The 27,609-nt window shown below is 43.5% G+C and overlaps 1 protein-coding gene across 1 annotated transcript in view; it reads right to left on the bottom strand.

The window, feature by feature from the left end:
• galnt14 (UDP-N-acetyl-alpha-D-galactosamine:polypeptide N-acetylgalactosaminyltransferase 14 (GalNAc-T14)) overlaps positions 1–27,609 on the bottom strand; it is a 135,436-nt gene that overhangs the window by 27,758 nt on the left and 80,069 nt on the right. The window contains exons 4-9 of the mRNA XM_034161606.1: positions 16,598–16,665; positions 11,332–11,397; positions 6,224–6,345; positions 3,059–3,146; positions 704–788; positions 335–438 (exon numbers count right to left, since the gene is read on the bottom strand). Of these exons, the coding sequence (XP_034017497.1) occupies positions 335–438; positions 704–788; positions 3,059–3,146; positions 6,224–6,345; positions 11,332–11,397; positions 16,598–16,665 (533 nt within the window). The remainder of the gene's footprint in view (positions 1–334; positions 439–703; positions 789–3,058; positions 3,147–6,223; positions 6,346–11,331; positions 11,398–16,597; positions 16,666–27,609) is intronic.

Consider the following 27,609-nt stretch of genomic DNA (forward strand, 5'->3'; position numbering starts at 1 on the left):
ACTGACTGATTGACTGTGGGGAAAAGCCGTAACGTGGGACGAGCACAGTTGTCAAAGCGTCAGATTTTGGAAAATGAAAAACTTTCTTTTCTAAATCTGGAGGTTTTACTCACCGATGTGACAATCAGAGTATCAGAGATGCAAAAACCCAAAACCAATGATCAATTAAAACTGTCCACACAATCTGAGCAGAATTATAATAAACCCAAAATAAGACCACAATGCTAAAACCTCCAGTCACGCCACCAGTGCGTCCGCGTTCTGTTTTTGGAGATTCTGCTGCCGACAGCAGGCGTCTTTTTCTGAAGTGTTTCTTACAATCAGGATGACTCACCAAAGTTCTCTCCGCCCCAGATGTCCATGGCTGTGTCATATTTTCCAAGGTGATTGAACCAGGACCTGTCAATCACAAAGAGGCCGCCTGCGATGATGGGTGTCCTAACAAAAGACAACGAAATAACAAAGAAGAGACAAGAGAGGTGAACGTGTGAACACACGCTGCAGCCCGACAAATCTGCACTTTGTGACAGGCTCTGAGTGCTTCTGTAATAAAATCACTGAACACTGAGACAACGTTCTTTCACTGAGCAAACACTAAATCTGTCTTCTCGTCCCTCAATGCTGAGATGAATCCTGGACAGAAGGCTTTGCACTTATGGAGGGGCGAGTCCACGTCTCACGTGGTGGCGTGTCGGGGCGTTACCTGATGGGCTGGGTCAGGTCGGCCCGGCGAGCTCTCTGCTCCGGTGAAAGCTGCTCCCACTTAAAATGAAGACTCCAATCAAACCCTGAGAACACAAACAGAGGAGGCGGTCCAGACGGCGTGCAGACGTTCCACCCAGAATACCATCATGAAAACGTCAGTGTGTTTGCAGTAAATCATGAATCCTGCTAGTCCACGTTCTCTCGTGTCTCACGTCAGGCTGGAAGGTCACATGGTGCTTTGATGGTCAGCACGCGGCTGCACCAATCAGCACAAGCTGCAGGAAGGACAGTTCGTGTCCGTCACAACCAGCACCGACGCTGCAACATTCAACACGGTCACCACTTTAAAGCAGCATCTCTGATGGTTACATCGTTTTTTGGGGGGGTTGTTTTTTTCAGTTAGGATGAGATAATTTAGACAAAATACACAAACAAAAATCAACATGCACGCCCCCTGGTGTAGGCTCCAGGTAACGAGCAGGAGGTTGTCACGATCCCTGTCTGTCTGTCCGTGTCCTCTGGCTCCCCCTTGTGACTGTTTGGGGTCCCTGTGCGCTGTCTTTATCCTTGTATGTCTTTAGTGTTTATTTAAATGTTCTGCAGATTCATTCCTGAATTATTGTTGTCTGGTTTTATTCATTTTATTTCATTCCTGTGTTTATTTCATCATGGTTTGTTTCTGTATTTATTCCAGTTAGTTCTTCCTGTTTTATTTTGGTGGTCATGGTTTCCTTGTGTGTTTTGTTGACTTTCTGGTTGTCAATTCGTGTTTCCCGTCACCTGTGTCTGATGTGGGATTACCCTCACTGTCCCTGTGTTCCTCCTGTGCGCTGCCTGAATGTTGTATTTTGTCGCTTTCTTCTTGCTGATATCTCTGGTGTTTCCTCGTGTGTAACTTCCTGTTACCACACCCGTTTTTCGCAGTGACCATTTCCATTTTTCCTGCTGTTTTGGATATTTTGCTTGTGATTGCTTCTTGCGTTTTTGGACCTTTTGCTGCTTCTCTGACCATTCTCTTGCCAATCCCCTCATGGACAACGTTGTCAGTTTTGGACTGATGTGTAGCGACCTTTGACCTCTCCCATGTGAATCATAAAATTTCTCATTTATATTTAATACTTTTTCTGTGTATTTTTAAATTTAATATTAGAATTATAGCCCCTCTCAGTGGGTTGACTTTACTTAGTATGTAAATATCTTAAAAACCCGTAAATGTGGCTTATATTTCTTTTGATTAAAGACGCAGAATATTTTGAGGATGTAACTATCAGATGGTTATTACTGGCTCTGGTTCTTGTTGTCAAAATGCCACTTTCTTTGCCCTATTTGACTTTTTTTTTTCTGAGAATTTTCTCTGTGAGCCACATTTTCTTCCCTAATAAAAATACTGATTAAAAATAAAGTCTCCATGTGAACCTCGTGCACAGATGTAACATCTCTGTGCACAAAGATAAAATGACATCATTTGATGGAAAACAGCTTCAACGTGACTGTGGATGTGGTAAATTAATAATAATTTAAAGACTAGAAGCACTTTGTCAGTTCAGCTGAAGTTACCATAACCATAACCATCATCATCATCATCTGTGTAATAACGTCGTGTTCTTTATTTATGTGCCGTTTGCATTCCGTCCTTTGATTCTGCAGTTACTCACTTCGCCATTAAGCCATTAGTCTCCTTGCTTTCTGACAGCGAGAACGTCGTGCACGGGGCTATTATCAGCATTGATTGGCGGCTCGCTGTTACCAAGACAAGAAGATTGGAACAAGACGGGCTAATAGAGAGAGCGAGCGCGAGCGAGATTGGCTTCACGGAGGGATGACAAACGGAGAGGAATTATGGAAATCGCTCCAGTTTATTGTTCCGACGCATTATGGGTTCCATTTACACAGTCGTGTGGCACTAACAGGGAAAAACATCCTTAAACTTGCGGCTGTACAGCATCGATCTGTGATGCTCAGACGTTAATAATTTAGCTACAACATCCTTTGAAAAATTAGCCTCAGTGGGCGGGGCCCCGTGGAGCTGGCACCAGATCTGCATCCTAACTGTCATCAAAGGCTCCTGATTTCGTCTGGAAGAATCTGTTTTACCGCGAGCTGATGCTTCAAGGGCTGAACAGGATGACACTTTATTCTTCATCCAATCAGCTCCCAGCACTCGAGATCACACGGCTGTAGGTTTGAGCGTCTGAATCCTTGTGAGGAGAGAACACTGCATGGTTCTGCCGAAGTCTGACTTACTTTATACCTTTAGGAAGAAATCCACTTACTGAACGGAATCTGAACCCACCAGACGTATGAGCGGATTCATGAGGAACCGTTCAGAGCACAGATGGAGAGATGTCCTTACCTCCACGGAGATCCGCCGAGGCCGCCACGTAGGCGAAGGTGTCCATGTTGATGATGTCGATGACGGGGCTGACCACACGGGTGGAGTCCTGGGTGTAAAAACAACATACAGTTTACGAAAATTCTAACTGAACTGTAACAGGAACAAACGTTTGAGTTAAAGAAAGTGAATTAAGAAATCAATGGAGAAAAATCAAGCATAAAAGAAGACAGAAATCCTTAAACACACAGGAGAAGATTAAAGGGTGACATGATCACACAGCTGTTAGTCCAACGGTCACGACATATTCCATTGTTATGTCTCTTTCACAATATGATTCCATGCTGACACACTTTTTGTGCAGAAAATCCTCGACACACAGTTTCCTTGAGTCCATCCGACACCAGAGCACTGTGACGCCATGCGCCGGTTTGAGGGAAATGTCAGGTTGATATAACGACAGAACAGCAGCATACCCTATTTTCTAGAGTATAAGTCTTGGCGTGTGTAGTAGTTTGTTTACACTCATACATTCATTAATAATAATAATAATAATGCCTATTTATATAGAACTTCTCCAGGAATAAAAAATTCAAAGCACTAAACCAAATAAACTCCAATAATAAGAGAACAAACGTCAATAATAACATGTAGACAAAAACAATGCACAAAAATCCCAAACTAAAGATCTGATAATAGAGAAAAACTCCAGATAATCTGAAAACTATAAACAATAAAGCAGATAATCCACCCTCCTTTGCATCAGGAGAGCGAGGTCGACTCGGCCACGCCCCAAACAGATTTGTCTGCTGTATTTTATACCATGTATCTCAGATCGTCAAGATAAGATCTGACACCTTTTAACTGATGGCTTCTTAACGAAATAATGAAGGAATAACAGACACTCGGCCTGAACTGGCTCGGTGGACACCTGTCCAGTTACGTTTGGTCCATTCAAAACAGTTAACCACAAAAATCATTCTGACCCGGTTCCCCGGATTTAGATGTAACTGTCTGAGAACCAAACTGATTATTGACAATCAGATGGAGCATCCTGTGATCAACAGATATGATCAGTGAAAGTAGCTTTTCGTGGCTCAGAATCCGACTCCTCCCCTTTTATCTGAGACCAGATCCTGAGCCCGACACCTGAATGCTGTTCCTGAACGTCCTTTGGTCCTGACAAGGATAAAAGTGGGAAAGCACACTGTTAGATCATGAAGTGGCCCTCGATTAGTTTGTCCAAACGGCTGGATGCGTCTTTGGCCGCTGATATTCCGGAGCAGGTGGATTGGTTCTGGACCATTAGCTGCAGGGTCAGTGGAAGGGGACGCAGGCTGCACGGTGCCGCGGCTCCACTGACATTACAAAGCCTGTGCTGCAAAACGTGCCGCCGTAATGACACCGCACAGCCCTCGCCACATTAGCGCTCTAACTGGAAGAGTTATTCTCAGGCCTCCGGGGAGCCGTTTCCCAATTCCTCCCATTTCTGCTTTTGATTTGAAATGAGAGTCTGTGACGAGGCGGCGGAGAGGAGACCTCATCCCTCACCGATTTACCCCGCATCACTTAATAACACCGCGCGCGCCGGTACACATGCTTGGGTTTAATGTCCAAAACGTCTGGGTCAGGCCCCGTGTTGGAACCACACAGACACACTCAGCCGGGTCCAAAGAACCCTCGACTTCAGTGCCACAGAATGTAAATCTATTGGACAAAAGCCATGTGATGTCACTCTGAGGTTCTCTGCAGAGACCCAGAACAGCTGATATGAAGCCCGTATCTGGGTGTCGCCCTGTTGGCAGTGATGGCACAGAGAACGCATTAATACATAAAGAGGCGTGGCTTAGCAACTTGAAAACGCAGTAGGTAGCGTAATAAAACGCTGCTTCAATCAAGCGTCTCATTCAGGTGTTTGTGTCTTTGTTTACTGAGAACAACGTCTTCCTGTTTGCAGAGTGAAATAAAAACTACAGCAGCAGATTTACTCTGACGTTTGGATCAATAACGAAAATGTGAAGTGATACGAATCATGATCCTGAGTCACATCAGCTGCCATGACGCTGCGCTACAGACGAAGGTCACAGGTCATTAATACAGCACAAAAAAACTGATTCAGCTGAAAGGAGAGGAAAGGAGCCGAGGAAAGGAAGGAGGAAACATAAATTATCTGATATAAAGAGAAACAAAAGAGACAACATGAACGAGTGTAGGAGTAAAGGAGGAGGAGAATAACAAAGGGGCAAAGGAAGTGAGAAAGAAGAGGAATGGAAAGGAGAGAAAAGGAAAATAAAGGAGGAAAAAAGAAATGGAAGTAATAATGAAGGAAAAGGTAGAAAAATGCAAAATAAAAATATTTTCAAGAATGGGAAAAAAATGAATGACAAAAAAGGGAAAGGTAGAGGAGACGAACAAGGGAAGAGGATATGAAAAGATAAAATAAGAACAAAGCAAAAGGATAACGAAAGAACAAAGGAGGAGAAAAGTTAAGAGGGGCTTACAAAAAAAGAGAGAAGAGATGAAAAGAAAGAATGAGGAGAATGGAAACAAATGGTGACAGAAGAGAAAAAGAATGGAGGAGGAAAAGAAAGGAAATGAAAGTGAGGAAAGGAGACAGAGGGAACAGCCAGTAAAAGAATGAAAGACAGGACTGGAAGGGATGAAATGAAAGAAAGGAAATGAAGGAAGAGGACATAGAGGAGGAAAGAAAAAAGCAAAGAGAAAATGGAGGGTTAGAAAGAGGAGGCAAGCAAAGTGAGGGAGGAGGTGAAAAGAGAGGAGACGAGGAGCAAAGCAAGGCGGAGATGAAAAGGAGAAAAAGATGAAAGAGAAATAAAAAAGGTAGTGATGGGAAATGATAGAAAGATCAAGAGTAAATGAGAGAGGAGACATGAAGGTTAAAAAACAGTGAAAGGAAGAAGAGCAGAGAGAGAGAGATGGAAAAAGACAAATTTCAAAAATAAAAGAGGTGGAAAAAATGGAACTAATGAGTGAAAAGATGAGAGGAGATGAAAGGAGGTGAGAAGGACAGAGAGGAGTTTTTATTGGGGGGGGGGGGGGGGGGTATGGCAATTATTTCTTATTGAGAGCCAATCAGAGCAAAGACTATTTTCTCCCATGATGCCTAATTTCACCACACACACACACACACACACACACACACACACACACACACACACGCTGTACCTGTTTGATTCTCTGCAGGAGGGGGGGCAGCCAGTCCTTGTTGACCTCACAGTGACTGTCCAGGAAGGTCAGCACGCCGGCCCTGGAGGCGTCGGCCCCTCGGACTCTGGACCGGATCAGACCTGACGGACACACAGCAGCACAACAGCCTGTTTACCGTCTCACACACAGAACTCAACGAAAAGAAGTCAACTCGACCGGGTCATGAACTTCAATCAGAGGGACGCTCGGTGGGGGGGGCGGAGCTTTAACGAGACCCCAAATAATTACCCTTAAACCACAACAACGGTGAACAAAGACTGCTGACTGACACCTCTGTGAGCTCTCTCTCTCTCTCTTTCTCTCTCTCTGTCAGCAGAGAGGAAAATCGATGCGGGGCTCTTACAGACTCTGTCAGACATGGACGCAACCTTTTAACAGGCCATCACACTCGTGTGTGTGTGTGTGTGTGTGTGTGTGTGTGTGTGTAAATGAGCCTGTTAGGGAGGTCGCTCTGATGGCAGCCAATGTTCTATTTGGACTAAATGGTCTAATCAATACTCCCTGACATGGAGACGTAGTGCGTCTGTGTGTGTTTGTCAACTAGTGTGTGTGTGAGTGTGTGTGCACGTGCCAAGGTTTATGTGCACGCCAGTGTGTGTGTGTGTGTGTGTGTGTGCGCGTGCCCGTGTCTGTGTGTCGGTGACATTGTATACGCGGCCATGAAGTTTCACACGGGGCAGTTAAGGCCGAAGCTCAGCCAATTAAAAATCCCATTTCATCCTCAATAAGGCTTTATTTTCTGGATGGGTGGACAAACACACACACACACACACACACACACACACACACACACACACACACACACACACACACACACACACACACACACACACGGTCAGCCTGACTTTGTTAGAACGCGTTAAGAACTGATAACACTCCGTTATCTCCACCCATCGCCACCTGTGCGCTGTGACCTTCAGAAAAGTGTTTAATGAGAATGTTTGTAAACTGAGGTCATTCTGAGAACGGCAGGTCAAAGTTCACAGGCTCCCCGGTTGTTGGAGTCTTGATGACGTCACAACTGTTTGCAGGTCGCACTGAAGCTTTCAACTTACAGTTAAAACTGACATAACTGAAAAGTTAAAGAATCCATGACCACTGGATGACCTCATGACCTCCACAGTGAGGTCACCTGGGACCAAGCAGGAGTCTTGGAGTCAGTTGTAGCTTTTGTGTGTGAAATTAAAGTAATACAGTCTGAATAAGACAAAATACGATTCTGCACTCATTGACCAGGTGACCTCATTAATATGCAAATCAGGGAGCTGTTGCTGTGGTGATCATCTCCACACTGGAAGGACCCATGTGCCAGGTTTGGTTAATTTAGGTCCCGGGGCCTTGGCGGTACGGTGACAAGTCTTCAGATGGAGACCTTGACTAAATCCTCCATCAGTACTTTGTTGAAGTGAGCGAGATAAAATTATTTGGGAAAATCATGAACTAGTTCGCAATCCAACACAACCTGATGGACATGTAGCAGAAAAGAAGCTCAACAAGCCAACTTTCAAACTGACTACGTGCTAACTAGTCGTGGTAGTTGGCTTGGGAAGCCACTGTGTAGACTTAGCTAGTCTAAGCTAGCCTAGTTAGCGTGGAGCCCTAGCTAGCCTAGTGCGGTTATTATTACTACTAACAATTATGTGAAGGACATTAAGTTGTTCTCAATATTTCTTCAGTCTTGTCTTGTAACTGCAAATTATGATGAGTTGTTTTTTCAACAAAAACAAATGTAATATTTGACACAGCTAGCTGATACGCTAGCCGCCGCTCTTCTGCTGAGCTCAATGTGATGAAACGTCAGAATTATTCAGATGGATTTTAATCGGGTGTTGAGAAATATCGACAAATTTGACTGTGATGTGAGGATTACAGATGGACTGTAAGAGTAGCTCATTGGGAGAATCCAACCAAATCCACGGAAAACAGAAATGCACTAAAATTCTTAGAATGAAAAAAATGTCCAGGTGTTAAAAAGTGAGTAGACAAGAAGAACATTTTCTCAATGTGAGGATATTCTGAGAAAGTAAAGATGAAAAAAAGTGAAGACTTTCTTCAGCAGGTTGGACATTTCCTTGGAATGTGATAAATCTGAAGGAAAACCGTATTTTCCGGAGCACAAATTAAGTTTTTTTTTTTTTTTTTTTTATGTACGAGTATATGGAACTCATCTTTTAACACAGCGCTCTTTGAGGGCAAGTTTAACAATGAACTCAGGAGCACATGTGCACACCACAGCATGTGCTGTTACATCACATAAGGACTTAGCCTGTGGCATGTACCCAAAGGAGTTTTAGATTCCAAAAATAAGCAAGATATACTGGTACAAATAAACACTAGAGTAAAGACCTGACAAATGCATGACTTTTCGGTATATAAATTGCACCAGATTATCAGTCACATGACCTCTCAATCTAGTTAAATAAATCCATAAATAAAACTGCAATCCGGAAAATACTGTAATACTCAAACCGAGAACGTTCTTTTGACACAGGGACATTCATGAAGGCTGAGGACTTTCTTGACAAGCAAAAACATTCTTGGACAACAAAGACATTATTGGGAAATAAAATCCTCTGACAAAGAGAACATTTTGAGAATGCGATTGTATGATGCCAACAAATTCAAGGAGACCAGAGCAGACGTGAAGAATGCAGACACACATCGAGTCCCGTCCTCTCACCCGGAGATGAAATGGTTGGACGGCTCCTGTTTCCAGGAGCTGACTTCAGAGAAGCTGAAGTGAAGGACGTTGCCACGTTCTGATTTCACCACAGCTGATGACCCGCCCACGAGAAGTCATTGGACTCTGCATGTTCAGATTTAAACTAATTAATATTTAATGTAATTTGAAATGGTAATCTGATCAGGACAGAAGGTGACCCAGACGTCTCCTAGCCCCGCCCATTCCTCTCCAGCACAGGATCTGAAGATATTCCAAGGTTAGACTCCTCCAGTCTGCAACAGGTCTACAATGACATAAAATTAATCAATGTTGCGTCATAAATGTTTTCTAATTTATGAAGAAGAAATATTTGTAAATTGAAAGATTTATTGATGAAAACCAGACGGAGTTATAACCTGGACTGGAGGGGCCCAAAAGATAAACTGTGGTATCAACTAGTCTGGACTACCGGTATTTTCAACTCCAGGGTTCTTTCTTGCCTCAGCCAGACTATACTCTGCTATAGTTTGGTTTGGGGGGGGTGAGACTAATCTGCACTTGAGGGATGGTGGTTAATCTGGTCTGCTGCACTGGGGGGTTAATTTGGCCTGCTGCACTGGGGGGTTAGTTTGGCCTGCTGCACTGGGGGGTTAGTTTGGCCTGCTGCACTGGGGGGTTAATTTGGCCTGTTGCACTGGGGGGTTAGTTTGGCCTGCTGCACTGGGGGGTTAATTTGGCCTACTGCACTGGGGGGTTAATTTGGCCTACTGCACTGGGGGGTTAATTTGGCCTACTGCACTGGGGGGTTAATTTGGCCTGTTGCACTGGGGGGTTAATTTGGCCTACTGCACTGGGGGGTTAATTTGGCCTGTTGCACTGGGGGGTTAATTTGGCCTACTGCACTGAGGGGTTAATTTGGCCTGCTGCACTGGGGAGTTAATTTGGCCTGTTGCACTGGGGGGTTAATTTGGCCTACTGCACTGGGGGGTTAATTCGGCCTGTTGCACTGGGGGGTTAGTTTGGCCTACTGCACTGGGGGGTTAGTTTGGCCTACTGCACTGGGGGGTTAGTTTGGCCTGTTGCACTGGGGGGTTAGTTTGGCCTACTGCACTGGGGGGTTAGTTTGGCCTACTGCACTGGGGGGTTAGTTTGGCCTGTTGCACTGGGGGGTTAGTTTGGCCTGCTGCACTGGGAGGTTAATTTGGCCTGTTGCACTGGGGGGTTAATTTGGCCTGTTCCACTGGGGGGTTAATTTGGCCTGTTGCACTGGGGGGTTAGTTTGGCCTGCTGCACTGGGGGGTTAATTTGGCCTGTTGCACTGGGGGGTTAGTTTGGCCTGCTGCACTGGGGGGTTAATTTGGCCTGTTCCACTGGGGGGTTAGTTTGGCCTGCTGCACTGGGGGGTTAATTTGGCCTGTTGCACTGGGGGGTTAGTTTGGCCTGTTGCACTGGGGGGTTAGTTTGGCCTGCTGCACTGGGGGGTTAATTTGGCCTGTTGCACTGGGGGGTTAGTTTGGCCTGTTGCACTGGGGGGTTAGTTTGGCCTGCTGCACTGGGGGGTTAATTTGGCCTGTTCCACTGGGGGTTAATTTGGCCTGTTCCACTGGGGGGTTAGTTTGGCCTGCTGCACTGGGGGGTTAATTTGGCCTGTTGCACTGGGGGGTTAGTTTGGCCTGTTGCACTGGGGGGTTAGTTTGGCCTGCTGCACTGGGGGGTTAGTTTGGCCTGCTGCACTGGGGGGGGTCTGAGTCTGGGAAACACCTAATTGAAGGTGTCCTCTTCAGTGGAAGTGATGAGAAAAGTGCAAATACACTGGGATTTTTAATTTAATTGATTTTATTTTTTATAGAAAACAATACAAATTCTGAAGTCTTTGTCTTGGATTTAAAGGTCCAACATTAACCACAATCTGAGGAGTTTAATGTGGATTATGAAACATTCTGGGAGTTCTGGGATCGAACAGCATGAAAACACCTCCAGTGGAACTGAAGATGAATTTTTAAATCTTTCCTGGCAGCTAAATCTGCCTTTACCTCCCAAAGCATTCCTGATCTCAGCACATTGTCGGGCTGCCACATCAGTCTGTGACTGCATTCATTTCTATTCTATATTTAAAAGCGTGGCGGCAGCTGTAAATGGATTATATAGAAAAATAATAAGCAGAACGGTGCCGCACGAGAAGGCAGCTGTGGAGAAACCAGCAGTGACAGCCGTGTCAAATCTGCAGTTTGTGTTGCGTCTCTTACGAGCGTCGCTGCACTTTAATTAGTGATCCGTGCGCCTGCTGATCAGCTGCTGCTGGCTTCTGGAACAGTATTTTCCTGAACTTTTCTCTCTCTGCTGCTTGCAGTGACCTTGTGACCCGAGGTGGCCCCTTTACATACAAACACTGATGATGTCATACCTTCTCTCTTTTGGTTGCGCAGACATTTGACTTTTGGAAGTTTGGTGAGGAGCTGACAGTCGCTCTCTGTGGGGGTGGGGGTGGGGGGACAACAACAACAAAAAGAGATAAATTTGCATGAACAGAATTTGTAATTCACCTTCTGAAGTTTGCAGGTAAATTTCTGTGCTCATCGCACAGAACAACAGAATTCATTGCTTTGGCTGTCTTGGTCATTATAAGGTCCATACACGTGTTAGAGTTTGGGATTTTTTTTCCAAGACAGTCTAAGATATCAAGATCTTCCATTAATATCAGAAAACATAACTTAAAATCAGCCGATAGTCTGTGTTGGTACAAAACTGTTTGCAAAATGTATCTCACCACAAAATGCTGTCAGTAGAGATTAGAGATGATCTTTTCACAGCGAAAATGTCTAGAAGGTGACAAATATCAGAACCATGAAGCAGTGATACTCTGCAACTTCACAGTTTCAGTGTTTAAATGTTTCAGGGTGAGCAGAAATAAAATGCCAAAGTATTTTACTGACTCAAGTCTTCTCTCTGACCAACTGGATGAAGATCGTGTTTTATTTGTAAAAGACACGTAAACAATATTTAACACTGAACATGAGTCCAGTCAGCACCGTGCTGCCTTCATGCACATCGTTTGGTCACAATGCAGAAATTTAAAAATTGCTCAAAAATGCTTGGTGGTCCCATGGTAACCCCGCTGCTGACCCCTGACCCCAACTAGTGGTGGTGGAGAAGCGGTTAGTGCATTTGTTTTCAGTGCAGAAGGTTCCCGGTTCAAACTCCACCCCTGCTACATTTCTCCATGTAATGCGGAATTGCGTCAGGAAGGGCATCCGGTGTAAAAACTGTGCCAAATTGACATCCTGTGACGACCCCGAGTAAGAACAAGGGAGCAGCCACTTTTTTTTTTTTTTACTTCACTGAAGGTTTTTCTGTCTTCATCATGTGATTATGTCAGCGTACATAAGAATGTATCTCATATCACTACAAAGTTAAGCTTCTGCGCTTTCATGCAATATGTGTTTTACCACATTTGCTCCTGGTTGCTACCAAGTGTATAGTAGGTGGCAGTGTTCAGCAGGTAGCAGGCTGGTCTACAGGATCTTACACAAGCAAAACAAAGCTGGTTTGTGGACTGATCAACTGCACCAAACTCAACCAGAAGTTGATGCCTTTGTTGTCATTGTATGTCCTTTTATTGTGGTAAATTACAGAATAAGAACATTTATTGTTTTTGAGTTACTGTGTTAACAAGCTGGAGGTGCTGAAGTCATAGTACAGCATTTTACAGGCTTTTCCAAAGCCGAGGAACAAAGGGAATAAGCACTTTCTGGAAAAGTGTTTGCAAACAAACAGGGAATATCACAGAACTTTCATCTGCTGAAGTCAGGAGGGAAAAAAATAAAAATATATATATTTTTGAAGTTCCAACGTTTAAATTATTAAAATATGAACGTTATTGATTTCCAGATCTGTGCGATACAATGAACTGGTGTCATTCTTGAAATTCCTGATGCAGATAAATACTATTTAATCAGAAATTAAATCAAATAAACACAATCAATCAATCAATTTTTTATATAGCGCCAAATCACAACAAATAGTTGCCCCAAGGCGCTTTATATTGTAAGGCAAGGCCATACAATAATTATGTAAAACCCCAACGGTCAAAAACGACCCCCTGTGAGCAAGCACTTGGCTACAGTGGGAAGGAAAAACTCCCTTTTAACAGGAAGAAACCTCCAGCAGAACCAGGCTCAGGGAGGGGCAGTCTTCTGCTGGGACTGGTTGGGGCTGAGGGAGAGAACCAGGAAAAAGACATGCTGTGGAGGGGAGCAGAGATCGATCACTAATGATTAAATGCAGAGTGGTGCATACAGAGCAAAAAGAGAAAGAAACAGTGCATCATGGGAACCCCCCAGCAGTCTACATCTATAGCAGCATAACTAAGGGATGGTTCAGGGTCACCTGATCCAGCCCTAACTATAAGCTTTAGCAAAAAGGAAAGTTTTAAGCCTAATCTTAAAAGTAGAGAGGGTGTCTGTCTCCCTGATCTGAATTGGGAGCTGGTTCCACAGGAGAGGAGCCTGAAAGCTGAAGGCTCTGCCTCCCATTCTACTCTTACAAACCCTAGGAACTACAAGTAAGCCTGCAGTCTGAGAGCGAAGCGCTCTATTGGGGTGATATGGTACTACGAGATCCCTAAGATAAGATGGGACCTGATTATTCAAAACCTTATAAGTAAGAAGAAGAATTTTAAATTCTATTCTAGAATTAACAGGAAGCCAATGAAGAGAGGCCAATATGGGTGAAATATGCTCTCTCCTTCTAGTCCCCGTCAGTACTCTAGCTGCAGCATTTTGAATTAACTGAAGGCTTTTTAGGGAACTTTTAGGACAACCTGATAATAATGAATTACAATAGTCCAGCCTAGAGGAAATAAATGCATGAATTAGTTTTTCAGCATCACTCTGAGACAAGACCTTTCTAATTTTAGAGATATTGCGTAAATGCAAAAAAGCAGTCCTACATATTTGTTTAATATGCGCATTGAATGACATATCCTGATCAAAAATGACTCCAAGATTTCTCACAGTATTACTAGAGGTCAGGGTAATGCCATCCAGAGTAAGGATCTGGTTAGACACCATGTTTCTAAGATTTGTGGGGCCAAGTACAATAACTTCAGTTTTATCTGAGTTTAAAAGCAGGAAATTAGAGGTCATCCATGTCTTTATGTCTGTAAGACAATCCTGCAGTTTAGCTAATTGGTGTGTGTCCTCTGGCTTCATGGATAGATAAAGCTGGGTATCATCTGCGTAACAATGAAAATTTAAGCACAGGATTAGGAATAAGAAATAAACCCCACAATCCTTTGCAACATTTTTCAGTATTACACACTATGGAATTTGGGACTTTAATGATGTCAAAAGACGGATTTGTGTAGCCCTGCAATTTAAATAAAAATAACTTGTTAATTTGTCATTCAATTTATTTATATAATCTTTTACAAAAACATCACATTCTGATAAACTGAAAACACTCTGAACAGACACTTTTAAAAAGATCTAAATTTAGTAAATAATTGAAAATTAAAATTAAAAATTAAAATTCAAGGTTTTCCATATGTCTGATATTTTGTGGTTCACTTAGAATTTTTTTTTTTTTTACTTTGATTGTTTCCCTGATTCTTCGTATTCTGACTGATTTGATGTAAAACCATCAATTAAACCTCCTAACTGTAGAGTTAAATACTGAGTCAAACGGGTTTTCAGAAGAGAATACAGTTTAATCTGTACTGTTACTGTTAGAAGTACTGCAAAAATATTGGACCCACTAAATAATAATGAGAAAAGAAGTAACTGGAAAAGTCTGGAGAAATAAGACTGGTTCACTGGCTGTCAGCGACCTTTGACCCTAAAGCCACAAGAGGTCAGCGTCCATGACGTCATGTTCATGTGGACAAAAAAGCTCAAGAAAACTCTCTGATCTGTGTAGAAACCTAAAGATTTACTGAGACGCTGTGAAGGTTCTTAAACAAACACAAAAAGTCCGAGTACTTTCACTTCACGAAGCGGAAAATATTAACTCGGAAAACCGCCAAAAAGCTTCTTACTGAAGTCTGAACAGCAGCACGGTGAAAGAGAATTCACGCTTCTTAAACTAATTCCACACAACAAATTAGGATTATAGCCACGAGGAAGATAAATCTGAGATATGTGGGTTATTAAATGACATGCTGCCGCTGCGTGGGAAGAAAAGAAATGAAGTTGTTGAGCAGATTTTCCACTTTAAGTTTAGAGTTCAGCCGTTAATACATTTTGCTTTGGGGACAATTTGTGCACGTAAACATCTTTAATCATTACACACATTACATGCTGTTTGTTATGGAATCAAAAATAAATGTGCACAGAGCAGAAAACTGCAGCGCCTGCACAAAGGAGACACGTGAGGGAAGCCATCAAGTCTGAGGGAGTTCCTGCCTTCAGTGGCTGTGAAAGGAGACGTGTGTCTGCAGCTTTACAAAATGTCTTTACCAATCGAAGGCACATTTTTTGTAATACCTTGTCCAGCCACAGGGGCAGTATAACCACAAGACCCATACAAAAGTACAAAGAAAAAATTCAACAAAATGAAAAAGATGGAACGATGAGTTTGTCCACAACATTACCACAGCAACACATAAGTTAAAGAGCTGCAGTGACATCATCAGTGACATAATGACGTCAGTCAGATGTTGCTGCACTAATCTGCCCCCTGGTGGATAAACATTTAATCTTTTCACGCTACATGTAGCTTTCTTTCTTTATATTATGCTGTCTTGTTTGTGTCACGTGGTTCTGTTTGTTTGTGTTAAACAATTTTGTGCTTTTGTTTGTGACACAATTTTGTTTGTTTGCTACACGGTTTTGTTTGTTCATGTTACACAGTTCTGTTTGTGTTTGCAGGATTACGTCAAAACAACTGCACGGATTTTGACAAATTTACACCACAGATTAGGCCATTGAAGAACTCATTAAATTTTGGAAGTGATCTGGATCCGAATCCGGATTCTGGATCAAGAACGATTAAGTCAAAACTAATTCATGGATTCTCACCAACGCCGTGACCTGGACGTTGTGTCTCTGGAGACAGAAAGGACAGATCTGCAGGTGAAGCGCACAAAGCTCCTCAGACCGACTCCAGTGTCGCTGACCGAACGGTCACATGTAAAACTGGGTCCGCCCTGCCTTCACTGCGCCATCAGCAGCGGTTCACTGATTATCACCTCGTTTCTGCTTCAAACTGCCTCCAGTCATCATCTGTCTCAGTGACAGATATCTGAAACTTTTCTACAACAATCATTTCCACATAAATTCAGCATTATTTCATCATAAAAGACAGAGGAAGCGATCAGAGCGCTGCGGCTAAACGAGCTGCTAGCTGATGCGTTCAATGTGCATTGGTCATTTCCAAGCATCACAGAATATCACCTTGTTTCTGCCTCAAAGTGACTGTAGAATGATTTAAGAGGTTTTACTTTGTCATTTGATGGTTAATAATCACATTAATCCATTTGATCACTTTGTGTGAAGAGACTCTGACTTGGACTCATGAGCAGAGGAGGCAGGCGGACCAATTTTTAGGGGCGGACCGTTCGGTCTGGGATACCGGGGCCCAGAGCGCAGGGTGTTCCCACCTCCGCTCTGATCCAGAATCTGCGGGCGCATCTGCTGCGGACAAAATCTGAGGTGGAAGCGAGTGCGGCTCACCGTCATCGCTGAAGTCGTCCACCAGGATGATCTCATGGATGAGATGAACCGGAGTTCTGTTTAAAACGCTGCAAAAAAAAAAGATAAACAAAAAAAGACACAGCATTAATTTAACACATGAACAAACCGACGCAGACAGACAAGACTTTTTTTTTTTTTTAAATGACACACATTATACAGCGTAAAGTGACAAATAAATGGCGGCGTGCACGCCTGGAACACACGCAGGTGTTCATGAATCCATTATGGACGCACTACACGCCGCATGAAGCAACATATTGAAAATGTCAGCCAAACGGGTGTTATGAAAATGTATGACGTGTCGCCCGTAAAAAGTGTTTCATTAAAGAAGAAGATTGAAACATAAAAAATTCATAACTTTTACTGGAAGAAAATGAGAAAATGTGTTTTGTTCTGGCTCCGTGCGCCGTTTTATTTCATTATTTCTGCTCTTCAATAACCTCCACGTTCATCACCCCCTCTGGATACGGGGGGAGCAGGGGGGGCAGAAGGTGGTAGGAGAGGAGAGGTGAAGGAAGAAAAAGAGGGAGAAAAGGACAGAAAATAGAGAGTAGAGAAAAACAGAAGGAGGGATGAAGAAAGGAAAGGAGAAGAGGAATGGGGGAGGAAGGGAGGGGAGGGACAGGATAATAAAAAGGAGAAAAAGAGGTGTGGATGGATGAGAGAACAACAGCAAGGCAGAGGGGGAGGAAAGGAGGGGAGCACAAAAAAGGGAGGATGAGGAAGAAAGGAAGAGGGGATGGGGAAGGAGGGGAGGAAGTGAGGGAGGAATAAATAAATATCTGCGGAAAAGATGCAAGCAGGAAAATGAGTGGAGACAAAAAAGTAAAGGAATAAATGAGAAAAAGGGAAAGAGAAGACAAGAAGAAATATTGGAAAAAAGATGAAGAAACAAATAATAAAACAAAGAGAATTAGGGAGGGAAAGAGTGGAGAGGTGAAAGAAAAAGGAAATAAAATATCTAGCAAAGAAGAAATGTGAAGGATAACAAAGACCGGGGAGGGGGTTCGGGTTCGGGTTCCCCCCCACATGTAGTGAGGGAACGAGGGAAGGAGAAGCTCCGCTAATGGAGGAGGAGGTGCAGAGCGAGCCCCGGAATCTCTGAGGTACTGGACCCCATCAGGAGGAGTATTGGATCGATATGAGAGAGAGAGAGAGAGAGAGAGAGAGAGAGAGAGAGAGAGAGAGAGAGAGAGAGAGAGAGAGAGAGAGAGAGAGAGAGAGAGAGAAACGGGGGAGGATGAAGGAGTGAGAGATGGCAGGTTTGTAAGGGAGACAAATAACCCTGTAAGTCGCCTCCCTCTGGAGCTGAGGGACAATCAGGAGAGATGGATGAAGAAATTGATGGATGAGATGGAGGGAGGAGAGGAAGAGGAAGAAAGAGGAGGGAGGTCTGGAGCAAGCAAAGAAATGAAGGAAGAAGAGAAAGAAAGGTGGGAAAACACATGAGATGATAAAGAAAAATCTCAGCATTATCAGAATACACCAATAAATGAATGAATGAAAAAGCCATCCATCCATCCTTAGATTCTCTCCGTCATCCATCCATCTTTTCTTTAATCCATCATTCTATCGGGGCTCTTTTCTATCCATCGAACATCCATCCTGTTTTTTTTTTTCCCCCACTGTCAATCATCTTCCATCATGAGCTGCTTTTTTTTGTCTTTCCATCATCCATCCATCTTCTTTCTCTCCTTCCTCTCCCATCTACATCCTCCCTCCACCTTTCCCCCTCTTTCTCTCACTCCATCCCTGCCCATCATTCTTCCTCCTCACTCCCCCACCACCTATCTCTTGCCTCCTTCTCACTCTCCCTCTTCTCTCTCTCTTCCTTCCTCCCCTTCCAGCCTTCTTCCCATTCCCTCCTCACTCTCCCTCTTCTCCTTCCTCCCCTTCCCTCCTTTCTCTCCTCCTCCTCTCTGAGGTTTAACCTCTCACACAGCGCGCTGAGGGAGAAGTTATCTCCGGCTCACAGAAAATATTATCACTGCCGACAATACAGCAGTCAGCTGACACAGAACAGCGGCTCAATGCTCCGCGCTCAGCTCCATCCGCCGCGCTCAGCTCGTCGCTCTACAGATCAATTTGAGGAGAATTTCTGAAAAATTACCTTCAGCTGTCACGATGAAGACGCCTCCACCTGAACCTGCATGTGTGGCCCAGACGGGAATTTAACCCTCACCCTTCTACACACTGACAGCTCTGCTGCTGTTCTAATGGAAGGGTTGGTGGTTCAATCCCCACTGGGACAGAACTGATCACCACCACAGTGGACAAAGCGTCTGCAGCGCTTTTGTTGGTTAATCTGCCGCATCTCAGCGAACAGATGACCAAAAGAATGCAGGAACCCGGGTCCCTGAGCCAGACACAGAGACTTCACGTCAGAGATCTGTCTTCACCGTGCGCCTGTCAGAGCATCCAAAAGGGATTCATGTGTTCACACCCTCATACAGACTTACAATACAAAAGAACATACACTTTGTAAATAACACATTCACTAAAACAAATAAAGTTCATTTAAAGTTAAATATACTCATTTTCTGCATACTTTGATTCCAATTTGGGGTCACAGGGGCGGGGCCTCGAGCTGACCCCAGGGGTCATGAGCTGTTACGTACAACAAAGGTCTATAAAACTAAACACCTCTTGCAAAAAGAGGCCCTTTAATCTCATTTCACATATTTCCTCAGTAACCCACTCATCCTGGTTTAATGGTGAAGATCCGGTTCATGATGATCCAGATCGGGTTCAGTGAACTCCACATCTGAAATAAAAGTGTTGAAAAGTTCAGAAACAAACCAGAGACAAACACTCAAGTTCTTAATCCTGTACAGACCCTGAGACCCTTCAGACCCGGACAAAGTGGGTGAGAGTCTACGACTCCCCCTACAGGTGACACCAGTCCATCACAGCTGCACATAAATCGGCCTCTGTAACAGCAAATGGCGATCTTCGAGATCACCACGATTAATGGATTTATTCACACGCGGGAAGTGACACTTTTTGCCCTCGCGAGACATCAATCTCATCAACTTCTACCTTCTAAATCTCTCCTTCGGGATGTTTTCTTTGACCTCCGTTCACAATCAAACAGGTTTCCAGCACCGCTGTTGGACTCACACACCACACTTTTTTTCTTATCCTCTCTAAAACCTTTCCATCTTTGCGTGTTCGTACCTCGTTTCGCTTCCCTCTCTCCTTCTTCACCTGATTAGATTGCTGACAGCCGCTTCTTCCATCCTCCACTCTGAAGGAGTAATCCATCACTTTTTTCTCTCCATCCATCCCACCATCTCTCCCCACCTTATTTCTCTATCAACACCTCTGACAGTAATGAAGGATTCCACTGCAAATATTAAACGTCAACCATGTGAACTAAAACTGACATTTATTCTGACGTGAAGCTCATAACTCAGCCACGTATGAACAACACCAACTTTGGGACTCACATATTACCGAGTCTCTGCAGCCACTTCCTGTTCAAAGAAACTCGATCCAGATCCACCATCGTCTTGTCAGCGGCTGTGCGTGAACTTACACAAAACATCCTCAAAAAAAAAAAAAAAAAGCATCCAGTCATCATGTCCAGAAGTCCAAAGATCATGAAATGCAGCAGAAAATCCTGAACACTATACTGAATAAAACCCTGCACTGAGGACTGGTTGGACAGCAATAAGCCAGAAATGATTTTTGTGACTGCATTGTTGTTTTTTTCATGATATCATCATGTCATCACACACCAAATAATGACAAATGATTGGCTGCTCAGTATAAACATCAGATCACCTCTATTGTCCTATTGGTTGCAAATCTCCCTTGAAAAACTGTTTTTTCTTTTATGACAATTTTTTTGTGACATCATCATCATGTCACTTCTACCATTTGATTCCAAATGATTTACTTTTTGATACAGGTGTCAAAATTCAGCCCTTCAACATGAACATGGTGGGGACCTTGTTTTCCCCATGGACAATATGCTAACCACGAAGGCCCAGCAGGAACCCTGAACACGAGACAGCTAATGGCGCTCTGGTGAAACAAGAAGTCCTCAATGGTGGATCAGGAGGAGGTGATGATTTGCAACCCAATGGCTGTGAAGGCGGTTGAGCTTCAGCAGGTCCTCAGACCCCAATCATCTAGCCATCGGACCAGGTGAAGGACCTGTCAAAGGCCGTGTGTTTGTCAGCGTGTGACAACCCACACTCAGGCATCGCTAGATCATCCCTGGATGTAGACATCCCGTCCGGGAATCGACCAAGAGATGATCTTCCTTGCCACCAACAGATTGCCATGATCACAATTTATCGATATTAACGTCACCTCTCAAACCTAATCGGTTTTGGGATTATCCCAGAGGAAGTGTTTTTAAGACTTTGTTTGACGACTTTGACCTTTGACTGACTGGCTCCAAAAGTTCACTCAACAGAGGGAGGGACCAACCACATTTGGACACGCGTGATGCCAGCAACCTGTTACAGTGATGACACACAAGGTAACAGGTTCTATTGTTACATCTGATTGTGGTATTGATCAGCTAAAAACCTCCTCAGAAACTGATCAATAAGATTCAAACTGAATCTGATGGGTTCTTTCTCTTGAGAACATTCAAGAACAAATTTGGTGACGATTGACTAAAAATGTTTTGATAACTGATGGAAGCCGCGTTCACACCACACGACGCGAGCAACGTCGGCGAAAGGTTGCCATGTAATCCCTATGGAAGGACGCGTTGTGGCGCCACAAAAGTTCAAGACACACAACGCGATGCGATGGACAAGAATAAAGCGACACGAATGAACTGATTGGCGCGTTTGTGGCACGATATCGCGTTGCATTGCCCTCTTCCCCAAGTTGAAAAATCTGAACTTTTTTGTCTTGTTGCGCCGCGATGACCAATCAGGGACTGGATATGTCGTGATGTGAAGATGTCTGGAGTTTATACTTGATGTGGACATGTCCTGTCTCTGGCAGCCAGCCTGTGAGCAGGACGTATGACAGAGTTTGATGAGGGGAGAGAGAGCGAGGAACCACAGCGGAAGCCAGTTTTTTTTCTTTGTTTGAATGTGCGTGCGCGAATGGGACAGGAGGTCCTTAAACTGGGTCCTGGAGAGGGAGAAGTACCACTGAAAGCGTCCGTCATCCAGATGCAGCTCCTGCAGCAAATGATGAAACTCCCCAAATTGGGAACATCTCATGAGGATGTTGTGAACCCAGCGACGGCGCCGCTGGCAACGTTTGTCGGCTTTCCACAACAAATAGAGCACAGCAACTCGCTCCATGTGATCAAGGTCCGGAAGCGAAATGGAAGCTCCTCCTATTTGATGACGCAGGCGAAGTTTTGCAGCGAAGGTTTCCGCCCAAGCAGAGCGACACACTGGGCGATGATGGTGCGTCCATCGCCAGGCGAGGGAAGAGAATTTGTGGCGTCACGTGCAGTGTGAACGTGGCAAGTGTGAACGACTTTCTTTCACATGCTCCCATTAGGGGGCGCCACAGCAGCTCATAGTCTCTGTCCAAACTATTCCTTCATCTTACATTTGATTGTTCTACTAAATTTTAAGGATAAAAGCTGAAAACAGAATAAATACAAAACAAAGCAAACAAAAAAGGCTGCTGATCACATGACCTCTGAAACACATCACAGACATTTTTATGTTTAACTTTCGGGGTCTAAATGAACGTTCCTCCTCTGTCAGTGGGACAGAAAGCCTTTCTCTGCAGAAACTGATCCTGATTCAGCTAATCAATATGTCCTGTCTAACCAGCAGTGATACACGATGTGTGCGAGCACTCAGCACGCCGTGACTCACCATCACGGAGACACACACACCAAAGGTCAGCGTGTTCACAGGAAACACAGTCACTCATCCAGATGGGATGGACCGGAACCCTCAGGATCTGAACCTTCGGGGTCCAAACCCTCAGGATCTGAAACCTCATACCAACTGAAAAACACCATTTAAAAGAAAAAACATCAAAAACATGTGAATGGTGCCGATACATACGTCACATTCACAGTGACCACCAGATGAAGACTTTGGACATCAAGCTCATGTCCAGCTGTCTGAAATTCTAAAACCACAGAGAATGAAGCAGTGCTTCAGATTCATTCACACTAAATCCTTTCTGTAGGATTGTGTTGACTGTGTTTGTGTTATAGAACTGTGAAACATTCATTTTCTGCCACTTCGTGTGTCTCTGTCCGTCCACTCACTGTATTTACAGGCTGCAGGCCTAGGCTTCCTCAAAGCCTAGAAACAATCAAATTGTTCTCTGAAAGTGAATCCATCCAAACAGACACTCTCCAACCCTCCCGTTCGCCTCCACATCCTAGGCGGTTACCTGACAAGGGACAATCCAGACTAAAGGCAAAACCTACTTGAGGACCAGACGGCCCACAACAAATACACCTCAAAGGGCGGCAGGGGTACGAATATTTCTGTTTCTAAAAAGACAATTTACTGGACAGATTTAAATGTTAGAAAACAAGAAACACAAATAGACATTCCAGCGTAGGTGTGCCTACTTTTCTGGTCTAAAAACTATGCTCATAAAATAAAAGCAGCAATCAATACGTGTCCAAAATAAAATCACCACCTGAGAAGACTTGGGGTGGTGTTCAAGGTAAGACGAGGAGATGAACGCCGCAGCACTCAGGCTGACGTCAAATGATGAGCAAAGCAGAAATCCACCTAATGGCCTCCTCTAATAAATCCTCGGGGAGCTGTCCAGACCCTTTAGTGCTGATCCAGAATCTGGCTGTTTGATGCATTTCGATGATTTTAAAGCTGCTGCTGCAGAACCCGATGCTGGAATACACACACACACACACACACACACACACACACACACACACACACACACACACACACACACACACACACACACACACACACACACACACACACACACACACACACACACACACACACACACACACACACACACACACACACACACACTCTGACTGTGCCATAAATTACTGTGTAAAAGGAAGAAAAAGGAACCTTATCGATTATTTCACTGGAACCATCAAACAATGAACAGAATCTGAGGATTATCTGCTGCTGAATCCTTTGAAAATGTCTTTGATCAACATCTGAACAGTAATTAAATTTCCATTCAGTGACTGACTGATGAGCAGAAACACAACTCGGATCAGTGATGAACCTGTTTACTCCATCTTTAAAGAACACGTTCTGCAAACAAAACTGGGCCAGAAAATACAAAACAGCAAAAAAATTAATAATAATACAAAAAATTATTAAAAGTTTAAGGTACTGCTCATTTATAACATAATTGTGAAAACAGTTTTTGTTGTTTTCTTTTAAAGCACTCCACATCAATTTGCAGTCACTGACAGAATATGAATGTTTAACATTTTTTTCAAGGTTGAAGTTGCCCTGACAGATGTTACAAATCAAAGAATCTTTATTTTGTCTTGATAACTTTTATTACACTCTTGTAATCACTGCTGCACCCATGGAATTTGATACAGATATCTTAAAAAAAGGGCTAATCTGATTTTGATCAAATTTGGTGGTTAGATTGAGTCTATGGATGGGAACCTGACTGGATTTTGGTTAGGCTTGGCCCATGATCAAGGTCAGAAGTCAAGGAAAATTTCTGGCCCCATGTCAGTATATAAGAAATTGGCTAATCAGTTGATATCATTTGTTCAGAAACAACACTTTTTTCAAAATCCAATCTAACACTTTCTCTTCATACCTGATGCTTTGAAATGTGGGCATGGCCTCACTGTGCTCTGAGGTTTTTTGCTGTTGTTTTTTTTACCCATGTTTCTAGCTGTGATGGTGGATGGAGATTTTCCTAAAATCTGATTTTGACCTATATATGTGCAGGTCACTGTTTTCAAAGTAAGTAAATTTCTGTTTCAAATTAATTACTCATTTACTCATTTATTTAGTTCATTCATGGACAGACAAAAACAAAAACACACCCTCTTTTGTCCTCCATCACTTTCTCAATGGTAACAAATGGAACACTGAAAAACTAAGACTTCTTTCTGACAACACTGAGACTCGGACATGTGTGAGATATTCCCCATGATCCTGCTGTGTCCTCATCCACAGACACAGGCTGTCTTTGACAGGGACAAACAAACATTCAACTGGATGTGCACATATCTCTCTCTTTCATGAACAAAGGCTACAAACAGAAAGTCTGTCCACAAAGCTTCCTCTCGCATCTCTGTGTGTCCCCCTCGTCTCTCGCTAAGCGGTCACGGAGAAGATTAGATCAATTTTTGGATCAGAGCTTGATTAGATATCGACAAGTCTCAGCACTCCTCTTTGAAGGCGGGATGAAAAGCTCTGAAAGTGCCCATCATCGTCTCAAACATCTAGCTTCTTCAAGTTCGGCCTGCAAGTCGCCCCAAGCTGACAAAACTCCGTAATTACACCCTTTTATCACGGAATTGTCGACATTCCAAACACTTTCAGTGTTGTCAGAGTCTCTGGAGCAAAGCCTGATGGGAGATAATGAAAAGAACATTTATAATCTTGCGCTTATCAAGTCAAGGGTTTTTTCTGCTGGAGAATTGATGTTTGAAATGAATTATTTTTTTCTGTCTTCAACCAAGTAAGTCTGCGTGAAAAAGCTCTTAGAAAGTTCCATGAAGTCGATTATCTTTTTTGTGGCTGAGTCGCTGACAAAATGTGCAACAGTTGATCAAAAACATCAAAAACACTTATTTATTTTTTCTTTACATTTCTGCCATTTCGACTTTTCTTCACTGAATCTTGTTTCCAAGTGTTCATAATTGGAAACACAAAACTTAACTCTGCAAAAATCTTTCTCAAAGGCACAAAAGCACCAAACTGTTTACAGAGACAGATGAAGCCGAGCAGGACTTGAGGGCAAAAAATAAATAAAACGATTTTATTTATTTATTTATTTATTTATTGTCCGTTTTGCTGATTTTTTTTTGACTTACAAGTGTGCAGAACCTCCTTGTTGGCGAACCTGTCTCTATTGTTGCTGTTCCTGTTGTTCTTGTTCCCATTGTTCTGTGCTGTTCCTGTTATTTGTTGTCCCTGTTCCTGGTTGCCATTATTCCTTTTGTTCTTGTCCTGTTGTCCTTGTTGCAGTTATTCCTGTTGTCTTTGTTACTGTTGTTGTTCCTGTTGCTGTTATTGTTCCTGTCGTCGTCATTTGTGTTGTCATTCTTGTTATTTCTTGTTGTTGTTCCTGTTGCCGTTGTTGTTGCTGTTGTCATTCCTGTTATTTCTTGTTGTTCTTGTTCCTGTTGATCTGTGCTGCTACTGTTATTTGTTGTCCTTGTTCCTGTTAATTGTTGCCGTTATTCCTGCTGTACTTGTTGCCGTTACTTATTGTCCTTGTTCCTGTTGTTGTTGCTCCTGTTGCTCCTGAGTTATCAGCCATGTCCTTGTGAGTCACTCTCACAACACGGTAAAGGTCACTGTGTTTTTCGTGAACTTTTCTCTCTTTACCTGGAAAAACACCTCAGAGTTGATCTGCCGTTTCTTTAACTCTGAAGGAAAATCAGCATCTTGAAAAACTTAAATATCAAGTTAACTATAACAAGAAGTGTTAAAGGTCAGTCCAATTAGGCCTGTGGGCTTCATTTTATTTAGTTTAGTTTCTGTTGCTAGTGGGGGTGTGATGGTCTTTGTTTCTTCTCTGTGGGTTTTGTGTTGTGAACTTGTTGAGGTTACAGACATAGATGCAGGTCAGATTATAAAATGAGAGAAAAAACTAACGCAACATAACTTCATCCAGTAAACAGCCAAGAGACACCGATCAGCTGTTAGCAGCTTTTTATTGTTGTTGTAATGCAAAACTAAAACTAAAAAAAAAAAAAAAACTAACATGAAAGAGAACATGAGTCTGCTGCATCAGGGCTGAAAGGTGACATTTATGAGGTTTATGAATGAGGCTCGACAAAGATTTGGAACAAACAGACTTCAGGCTGATTTCAACCGTTCAGCCGTGCAGCACAGAATCACATTCAAATGTCCGAGCAAAACATGAACTCTGTGTGTGAAAAAATATTGTATGAACATAACAGAAGATGAGAAAAACACACACGGTTCACAACAGGACTCAGGTGTGCAACAGTGGACTCGGACTCGATTCTTGTCCCTTGAAATCGCACCTCCCTAAATCCCACTCCAACATGTTGGATCACAGCCCCGGAATTATTGTACTGTTTTTCTAAGCAATGAAGGTGATTTTGGGTGACATGAACAAACACGTGCACATGCACGCACGCACGCACGCACGCACGCACGCACACACACACACACACACACACACACACACACACACACACACACACACACTCTTTCAAATCTGTGTCTCTGTGGATCCTGATCGAATGTTACAGCAGCCATTAAAAAAAAAAAAAAAAAAAAAAAAAAGAGCTTCACTCCTTCCAGCTCCAAGTCACGCACGCAGACACACACACACACACACACGCACGCACGCACGCATGCACACACACACAAATCCAGAGCCAAAGGGAGCAGTGGGGCCTGAGGAGACAGATTGTCTTTTAATTGGTTGAAAACTGCAGAGCTGAAGGGAAGGACACACAAACAGAGAGCCGACGCTCACAGACCGCACAGCATCCTCTGTGATGGCGAGGAGACACGGCCAGTCCCTGCTGACAGAGGTCTATAATGAGCTGAAGTCCAGCCAAAACCCGCCACTACCAAAACCCGCTGATACCATCAAACTCAACGACGCAGCCGCTGAAACAGTGTGAAGCTGCTGGAGTGTTTGATATGTTTGTGAATGATGACAGCTTCCTGTTCGCAAACAAGTCAGTGAAACTGCACGCGAAAGGCAGCCGCACGTTCAGTCCGGGCAGGTCACATGATCACCACGCCAACAAACCTTTATTTAATGCAACATCACTAAAATATGACTGTTATTCTCCAGACAAACAATAACATCATGGCATGGTTCGCCCACAGGACACGCCCACTCTGGAAGGTTATAATGTT

Source organism: Thalassophryne amazonica, chromosome 21 (assembly GCF_902500255.1).
Source record: "Thalassophryne amazonica chromosome 21, fThaAma1.1, whole genome shotgun sequence".
NCBI lineage: Eukaryota > Metazoa > Chordata > Actinopteri > Batrachoidiformes > Batrachoididae > Thalassophryne > Thalassophryne amazonica.